The 9,866-nt window shown below is 36.1% G+C and overlaps 2 protein-coding genes and 1 long non-coding RNA gene across 7 annotated transcripts in view; 2 read left to right on the top strand and 1 right to left on the bottom strand.

The window, feature by feature from the left end:
- The first annotated feature begins 996 nt into the window (after positions 1-996).
- Positions 997-7,079, top strand: LOC130551595 (trypsin-2-like). The gene is made up of 6 exons (XM_057329326.1): positions 997-1,113; positions 1,400-1,420; positions 1,497-1,671; positions 1,750-2,018; positions 2,282-2,421; positions 6,290-7,079. The coding sequence occupies exons 1-6, from the start codon at positions 1,059-1,061 to the stop codon at positions 6,575-6,577; spliced, it is 948 nt and encodes a 315-aa protein (XP_057185309.1). The 5' UTR covers positions 997-1,058; the 3' UTR covers positions 6,578-7,079.
- Positions 7,080-7,142: 63 nt separating this feature from the next.
- LOC130551591 (uncharacterized) overlaps positions 7,143-9,866 on the top strand; it is a 22,158-nt gene continuing 19,434 nt past the window's right edge. For 2 of the 5 annotated variants that reach the window (XM_057329320.1, XM_057329322.1), the window contains exon 1: positions 7,143-8,299. Coding sequence is in view for 2 of the 5 variants with exons in the window: in XM_057329322.1 (XP_057185305.1) it covers positions 8,285-8,299 (15 nt within the window). In the remaining 3 variants the exon portion in view is untranslated. The remainder of the gene's footprint in view (positions 8,300-9,866) is intronic. The other 3 variants (XM_057329319.1, XM_057329317.1, XM_057329321.1) reach the window with 2 other exon arrangements.
- Positions 8,308-9,866, bottom strand: LOC130551603 (uncharacterized). The gene is made up of 3 exons (XR_008962635.1): positions 9,829-9,866; positions 9,561-9,683; positions 8,308-9,376 (listed from the first exon to the last, which is right to left on the bottom strand). It is a non-coding gene; the product is annotated as an uncharacterized LOC130551603 (long non-coding RNA).

The raw sequence follows: 9,866 nt of genomic DNA on the forward strand, positions 1-9,866 counted from the left end.
GTTGTTACAGAAATAACACAATACATGCCAGGAATAACCCAAGAGAACCCACTTATTGAGTAACAAAAATAACCCAACGTTTTCTAGAGTGTAATAAAAATGCGTGCCCTTTGGTTCAAAGAACGCACAGAAAAAAGTGCAGTTCTACAGTAAACTATATGATCTTCAGCATTTGGATGATCATGTAATGGAAAGACTTCAACACCTGGCTATGTCTCAGATTAAGGTTGGAATCAGTTATTTCTCAATGATCACTAATTAGAAAATGTTTATCAGCTCTTTTACTTTAAGCTGCTGTTTTTGCACAAGCAGAGGTTTTATAGGGTTTGGATCATTAGGTCTTCATTTTTGTCATGCTGTGTTTAAGCATTTGTAAAAAAGATAAGAACGATCCATAATTTTAGTATGGTGTAAGCTTGTGTGAAAAGAAAATGTAAGCATCTTAGAAGCGTGTTAATTCAATGAATATTGAGTGAAAACAACATGACTTGTGTTAATGGTATGGTCACAATGGATGGATGTTGTGCTAATTGTGTTTAGATTTTTGAGATTGGTCAAAGGGATGTAAGCAATGTTCATCTTTTTAGTCAACTTTCTATCTCAAATGAAAATCCTAACAAGCAGCACTTTCTTTTCCTTTGTTCTCTTGCCTGTAACGTGGGGTCATACTGAATGTGACAGCACCTGCTTGACTTGTTCTCAGATACTTTTCAGTAAATGAAACAGCATTTCACAGAAAAGAAAATGAAAATGATGGTGCGTGGAGCTGCAGTATGTTTTGCATGAGCCACCCTTCATTAACAGAATACCTTGTAACGTCATAATTCAGTGGAAAACAATGTGTAGCCTATATGTTGCAATACACCACCATACTTAGACTGGTATGAAAATATTTTGAAAGATCTTAAGTTAAGAACAAATCGGACATTCACAATCATTTTTTAAAAGTGGGTGGGGCCTAAGAACTTCTTCATAAATTTGCAAGCACTTGCTTTACATCTCATTAGAAATCTGACAGTTGGGGAAAGGGCAGTCAGATCATAGACCAGAACATAAGTATGAAGTTTAACACAGCTTTGAGTGTTGCCGGAACCATACTTCTCTTCATAGCAGGTAAAAAAACAATAAAATGGATGAAAGTGTAATAGCGTTTGTTTCAACTGTTTAATAACTAGAAAGCAATTAAAAACACACAACACACTTGAATTGATGTTTCTCATGATTGTAAAAACTGCTGGACCTATACAGTTACAGGTACAGTAAATGCTTGAAATTGCTTTTGTAGATTTGTTTAATATTTTGGTCTCTTCATAAATCTCATACTTTTAAAATAGTGATGCATTACTGTTTTACAATTGTAATCTATAACAACTGCCTTTGTATATGTCTGCCCAAACAGGTTCCCTCTGCCAGTTAGATGGTAAGTTGTCATAATGGCCATTCCGTCTGTGAGGCATTTTAAAAATGAATTCTCATGTCATCTTTTCTTTTATTAGTATGTGGTCAATCCCCCCTCAACACAAAGATTATTGGAGGGGAGGTTGCACAGGCAGGGGCTTGGCCATGGCAAGTCAGCATTCATGTCAATTCCGGTATCAGTTCGAGCCATTTCTGTGGTGGGAGTCTAATCAATAAAGACTGGGTTTTATCTGCAGCTCACTGCTTCCAGACGTATGTGGAAATCTTTAATAAAGCTCAAGTACATTTGTAGATGAATAATTGTGGGCTTAAAGCAGACTCTATTTACAGGTACGAGGTTTCTAAGATTGTGATGTACTTTGGGCGTTGGAGCCAATCGGGCTCAAACCCCCATGAGACATATAGGACTGTGAGTCGAATTTTCAACCATCCTAACTACAACAGTTCTACTATTGACAATGACATAGCACTTGTCCAGCTCTCCTCCTCTGTGGATTTCACGAATTATGTTAGGCCAGTCTGTCTGGCAGCTGCTGGTAGTGTGTTTGGTGGAGGTACAGAGACCTGGGTCACTGGATTTGGTACAATGCAGACTGGAGGTGAGTTGACATTTGCTTGCCAATTAACTGAATACGAGCAATACTGTAAACCATAACAGCGACTTGAGACTTGCGAATCCATATGCATAGCTTTATTCCAAAACAAAGTGAAAACAAGTACAGGGTGATGTTTAACAGTCTGTGTGGTGTCAATATAATGAAAGGGTGACCTCTGGAGGCAAATGGATGGAAGCCCATGAACCAGATTCATGACAAAACCTCGAAACTGTACCTAGAAATGTGTCCTCTCATCCGTTTCACAGGTACCCTTGCTGACAAACTGCGGGAGGTGATGATACCAATCGTGAACAACAGTGACTGTAATAAGGCTTATAGTGGATTTATCACAAGCAATATGATTTGTGCTGGATTGCTAAATGTGGGAGGGAAAAGTTCATGTCAGGTAAGTCTCACTTTTTTATATAGCGCTTTTTACAAAACAGATTGTTTCAAAGCAGCTTTACATTGATCACGTTTGCGCGCGCCCTCGTGATGTGATTCTAACGAGGTTTTGGCAATACGTGGATTAAAATTGATCTCATGTGAACACAATACTTAGATTATGAGCTCAGTATCATTATTTTGATGGTAGTAAGCCATGTCATTTGCCGTGATTGAATGCGGTTAATGCAGTGGCCAAAAACACACCTACTGTATCTGAGTTTATGAATTGTCTGTCAACAGATGATGTTACTTGTGGTTTATGATAATGTATTGCCAAAATAGCAGGTCATACAAATAACACGATTTTAAAACATGGACACAGCCCAGTATTTGTCATAATATTATGTATGTGTCTGTTTATAAGTACTAAGGCAGGCGGGTTTCCATTCAAAGTTGCGAATTTATCTTATGCGCAAAATTGGAATATCGCATAAAACATTTTCGAATAAGCACCGTTTCCATCCAAATAGTCAACCGTCACTTTCCTAATAAACTGCCACTTAATATCAGTAAGAAAAGTAAGAGAAGCCACTGAATATAATGATTTTCATATATACTTGTGCAAGCAGACGATTACGAAACACAATGAATGCGGTGCTTTGTGGATGCCTGCTGTTCGGGAAACACAGTCGTGACAGTTCTAAGAGGCAATTACAGAAATACTTGAGGACTTTGCTCAGGCATTTAAGAATGACCGTAACAACATTTCTGATGCTGTGTAACAAGATCAGTACTCTGGTTAGTCAGGTTACACCTGCCGTCTCATAGTGCAATTACGTGACTTTTTGGAGGAATTTATTCGGCAAATGCGTTTCCATCTCCCATTATTCGCATTAACCCTTTTTCGCAAAAATGAAAAACCACCTCAAGCGAGCGTAAAAACTTTTTGCGAATTAAGGGTTTTTAATTCGAATTTTGGTGTTTCCATCACTCGTTTCTGATGCGAAACTTCAAAATGCGAATAAAACCAGAGTGATGGAAACCCGCTTATTGTTTCTCAAACTTTTTCTGCCATTCCCCACTTTGGAGCTATAGGGAGCCCACCTGTGTTTTCATTCCACGTCACAAACTTAACCATTACTAACTTTTATACCCAACAATTCTCTCGGAGTTGATGAGGTGTAGTGGGAAAATGGGTTGAGTGTTTGTTTAGCATTTAGTGATTGCTTCCATGTTTAACTCATTTGTAAGGCGCTTCGGATAAGAGTCTGCTGATTAAATGTAAATGTTTGTTGAGCAAAATAGACCAAGTGAGAAACTTTGAACACATTTAAAGACACAAGTCATTTAATGAATATAAAGAGAAAAAACTACATATTTCTTGGAACCATCTGAGGGCTCCATGAATCACGTGACGCTCAAAGTTTTTTTGACTAACGTTGTTGCGACTCTCTCGCAATGGCTCTGGGCTATATTGAAAAATAATCTGTTGGATTACAGCAACATAAAAAAAATGATGTACATCTATTGCACAAATTATGTTTACTCGGCATAATTTATCTGTGTTCAAGTTTCCCAATTTATGTTTGTTAAACAAACATGATTTTTATATGTTAAAGTTTCATATTTTCATTTAAAGTTCTCAACTCAAATATTTTTAACTAATGTCCGAAAAAAAATGTAATTGATCTTTAACAAAAAGATATTAAGTTAACAGAATTTAACGGAAATTCAAGAAATTAAATGAACTCTCCACTACCAAAGCAAAGGCAACGCTCTTGTGAACAATAGTAACCACAACACTAAAAATATAACAAACTGTTCCACATCTCAAAGATAATGAAAAACACATAAAACAACCAAATAAGAAAATGCTCTCAACATAAGAAAATTACTCTCAAAATGCAGTCTTATGCAAAGCATGCTGGGAAATGGAAATCATCTGGCAGTTTTAACAATTATATATAAACACAAAACAATCCATTCACGTTGGGACCACATGAATGATTTAAGTTAATATTGAACATAAAAAAGTCATGTTGCGACAAAATGCTTTAAAACCCTGTTTAAATGAAGTAAATTGGACAAGTAGCAAAATTCCTTTTTTCATTAAAGAATATTAGGAATTAATTTATAGATATGGTATGGATATATGCATAAACTAACCTATCCTCCAACCCATATGGCTGTATAGATAGTTTCCCTTATTTAAAATATGACCCGAGCGTTTTTAAAATAGCGCGTTTATTGGCAGCAGGAGAATCCACAGAAACTTCTGCCTTGATGTTTTGTGAGGTTTAATGTACACGTTGATTGAACGTTCCAGTAGTTTAGTTTGGTTGGTAAAGCGTCGCGTTAGCAGCGCGAGAATGATAGTTTCGATCCCCGGAAGCACACATACTAATAAAATGCATACCTGGCTGGAATGCACCTTAAGGCCATGTTCACGCTTGACTTCTTTTTTGACAAGAAAAAGTTGACAAAGGCACTAAAAACTATAATAAAATAAATAAAAATAAAAACTCTGGCCGTGTTTGGTTACAAATAGCAGCCGAACGCCATGACTTCCGAGACAGCGTCTGTGCACGAAGGCAGCCAAGAGAAACAGATAGGCAGCGTAACGGAAGTCTATTTGAATTATAAACAGAGAGCGTCTTTGCAATAACTAATCACATATTTTAAAACTACAATACATATTTCTCGCTAGAAATGCAATCAGAAGTTGTTGAAAGTGAAATTTAAACTTACATATATACAAAACTATGCTCCAGCAGGCGTTTCGGCCACCATTTTATTTTTTCGAGCTTGAGCCTTCTCGACCAATCACGTTCCTCGCATGTTGTTGTGGAAACAACAGGTCTCTGTCATTGGTTAGCTGTGAAAAAGTTTCGCAACCTCAGAAGACGCTCTGAGCTGCAGAACAAGTTTTGGGAAAACACGGTTTACTAGGATTACAATGTAAAACAGACGCTAGCAGCTTCAAAAAAGTAGTCAAGTCTGAACACGGCCTACGTCACTTATCCAAAGCGCCTGTCAAATACATACATGTAAAAGCAGTCTTAGCGAAGTTTATATTGTAAACACAGTGGGTTAGGGACTATGTATAAAGTTTACAAGTTACGTTTAGACAAACAAACATTTTAATTGGTCGCGACGGACATTGCTTTGTAAGTAAAAAGACATTTTATTTTGAGTATCAGCCAATCCCTAGTCCCGATCCGATACTTGTGCTTGGAGTGGAAAATACCATCAAAATACATTAAGGTTAAATAAAATCAATCCAATGTACATAATTGACAAGTGAAAAGCTGTGCAATGTATTTAGAAAATATATTCAATAATTCCAAGATGTTCCCTGAACTTTTTTTATTTTTACACTGCCCTGTTGAATAAACCGCATATTCTGGTTAGGTTTTGAGGCAGATGGTTTGAGCTGGTTTAAGCTGGTCATGTGCTGGTTATGAGCTGGTCCTGAGCAGGATTTGCCTGCTTATTGGCTTCCAGCAGTTAATCATTGTCATACAGCCTACGATAAGACCCAAAATCCGCTTCACCTAAATTTCCCATTTACATTGAGAGGACAGGGACCTGCACTGCAGCCAGCCACAGGGGATGATTCAGGCTTCACTTTTCAGCACGTGTGTGGCACACTTGGTTTAACCCAGAGATGCCCAATTTTTAATTCTCGGTGACGGGAGGAAAAGACTCTGCACTTTTACTGCAAACATTCAAAAAAAAAGGAAAGATGGCCTAAGGAAAAAAACTCATTGTTGGACACATGGCCGGCATACTTTTACTATTGGGATACACTATTGCATGCTTATGTCTGTAACAGTTGTTCACTGTATATTGTCAGATATATAAATGCTGAATGTTTGTCGATACAGGGAGACTCTGGAGGTCCAGCTGTCAATAGGAACGGCTCTCGGTGGATTCAGTCCGGTATCGTGAGTTTTGGTTCAAAAAAAAAATGTGATGACCCTAAATTTCCCAGTGTGTTCGCCAGGGTGTCTCCGTACCAGGATTGGATCAAGTCCTATACGGGCAGCAACCCACCTGGATTTGTTGAATTCCACTCCAATGGATTCAGAAGTTCACTCAGTCCCCTTTTATTCTCAATTTCTCTCACATTCTCCATCATTCCTTTCACAATCTCCCTATATCTTTCTTCATAAAGACAGTTTGAATTGAAATTTGCTGTAAAAGTTTCAGTTACATTTAGTCTTTTTTTTTAGATTCAGGATGATTGCATAACTCAATATAAACTGCCTACTGATGATTGTATGTTTATATTTACATTTACATTTGGTCATTTAGCAGACGCTTTTATCCAAAGCGACATACAGAGAGTTCAGGGAGCAATAAGCGATATGTCATACAGGAGCAATAATACAATAGGTGCTAATACAAAGTTACTGCATGGTGTCACTACCTGTTGAGAGAAAGAGAGAGGTTTTTTTTTTTGTCAAGTATTCACAGAAGAGATGGGTTTTAAGTAGTTTTTTTAATGTTGTATGAGATAAATTGTATTATATTATATGGCTGATAACCGATATACGTAACCGATATATGGTACGAAGCTCTCAATGTCATCAGGGATACTGTTGTTGAAAATATAATTAATTACAATGTTGTAATCACACTGTCTTAACAGAATAAATACAAAGAAGGAAATGACTTGGGAAATGTTTTCTGTGTCACTTCATATTGTCTTAATATCTTTAACATATCAGAATGATTTCTGAAGGATCGTGTGACACTGAAGTAACCATGCTAAATATTGAGCTTTGCGTCAAAGGACCAAATTACATTTTAAAACGTAATAATAGAAAACAATTATTTTAAATTAAAAATTTATTTTAATAATGTTTCACAGAATTACTGTTTTACTGTATCTCAAAGCATACAGTAAAACATACACATGAGCATAAGACACATCTTTCAAAAAACAAACATGACTTGTTATACACTGTCTGTGTCATGTATACACCACCAAAGGAGGCACGGAGCGCACACACAGACAACCACACTAAAGAAATACACATGGATTTATGGTTGTATTTTCATTTTAACTAGTTTATTATTTACAGCCATTAAAGGGCACATTTATTAATATCATTTGGTCAGTATAACATGTGTTAATGTGATCTTAACATCAGTGGCATGTGCAATACAGAAATTTACCAGTTTTGACAACTTTTACCATTAAAAAATAACCATCGTGAAACGTTTTTTTCTGGTTATTTTCTGGTTGCAAAAGATAACCAATAAATAACCATCAGGGGACGTTATTTTCTGGTTATTTAAAACAAAAAACAGCCTGCAACGTTCTGGGAACGTTATTTTCTGGTTGCAAAAATTAAACCTGAAAAGAACGTTCTTAGAACGTAATAACCAATAGCAAACCAAAACTGTGACAGCACGTGTCGGACTGATGTCTTTTCAACGGTCATTAAACGTCCAAATGTTTGTTGAAATACATTTTAAAGATACAGTACTCGTCTTAAAACTGTACTAAATACCTAAAGGGTATGCACACTTTGAAATCACTTTACTACTGCATTTACTGTGACTGAAACAACAAAATCACTCACTCACCACCAGCTGCAGAGATGACACAACAGACAGTGACATGATCTACTGAAATACATCTGCTGTTACATCCTAGATTCTGTCGTCTGTCAAAAGGTCTTTATTTTATTTGTAACATGAAAAATAACGTTTTTGATTCTGTAATTGAAGGACTGGAATGGAATCATGATGTTAATAAATGTTTTTTATATCCTGAAGTTGACCACATCCACTGAACGTGCCCACATTGGATACTAACATCAAGATGAGTTCCCACTGAAGGACAAACGAAGATAAAGCAGGCTAAAATCATGCTAAACTGTGAGGTAAAAGATCTTCGGTTTAAATCTGACACATGTTTGAACTTTCTTATGGAACATGGGGTTTCTGACAGGAACATTCTTAGCTATGGATGCAGTATAGATGTTTTATTTTATTTAGCTGTTGTCCAAAAACACAAGCCTTTGAAAACAACATGGCAATGTTTGTAACATATTAAGAGAGTTTAACAAGAATACAGTTGAGGCTCAAAGAATAAAGTTCACATTCATTTCAACAAAAATATCGATAAAATCGGCTAATCTTTTTTAGAAATAGAAAAATTGAAATTTGCACTACTGGTTACCTTGACAATGTTAGTCTATAGAGACGAGAGTACAGTGATATGTCAAATAATATGAACAGGAACACCATCTTTTCATTTTATTCATTATATTTTAGCTTCAAAGAAGACATGATTCTTTCACTAATGTTCTGCAAAGCTGTTTTGCTATCATGTGTACAAAAGGCTATACAAAATATGACAGTATAGATTTTCTTTGAAATGTTAATGTCAGTATTCGGTTGCAAAGTGCATTAGACAGCATGCCCATGCATGGATAACACTTGATAAAAACTTGGAAAACACTTCAGGTGAATATAAAATGAATGCAAAAGATAAGAAAACAAAATACTTCTGTCTTCATGTTACAAATATGTGTTTGCCTGACGGTATCATGAGATTTGGTGTTTATTGACAATGTTACACACTGAGACACTAAAATGTTATAGATCACTGTTATAGATGTTACGTGTCTCTGCCTAGAATGGGTTTTATCTTTCTGTCTCTTTTATATGGCATATCATTCATAAACCTGATCAATGTCTGTTCAAATTAAAGCAAACCATTGAAACACACAGGGAGAAAAACCTCAAACATTAGACAGAAACAACAATCTCATTGCAGTGAACAGACAGACAGAACATGTTTGAATTGTGTAATATTTTTTAGATTTTTTAGATTTAGATTTTGTCCACCTTGTTTCTTCTCAAGTCCAAGCGAATGTCACAGAGCTACATGTTAAGCTTTAACAATTCCAGAGAATCCGCCCGGGGCAAACGATCATCATCATCAATAGGCAGCACTTCAGAGAGAGAAATAAGTGAATTAGACAAAAACATCAGTCAACATGTAAATTTGTGAATTTTAGCTATAGCATTTGTTCTTCATTATAGCATTTGTTTAGAGAAAAACACTTAAAACCCCCACACATCTTAATTCTGAAAAATAATTTTGCTGAACAATGAAAATAGCATAAAACATCATACCTAGTGAATGGAGCTCCCAATAACCTAATCCAAGAGTCGATGAAGGTTGAATATTATAAAAGCCAAGTGTTTGATCATTTTTTAAAGATGTTTCCTCAAAATACACTGTAAGGTTATTCATGCCTGAAAACAGAAAACACACACATATGAATGATCAAAGCATAAATGATATGTCTGACAGCTATAACCTCAATCTCAAACAGGTCTACATTAAACCAACACCGTACGTTGTAGTTCTGTAAAGTAAATAAATAAACCGTTAGTCTACCTCTCGGCTCTCCAACTAGTGCAGTGCAAATTTTTGTC

Source organism: Triplophysa rosa, linkage group LG3, assembly GCF_024868665.1.
Source record: "Triplophysa rosa linkage group LG3, Trosa_1v2, whole genome shotgun sequence".
Lineage (NCBI taxonomy): Eukaryota > Metazoa > Chordata > Actinopteri > Cypriniformes > Nemacheilidae > Triplophysa > Triplophysa rosa.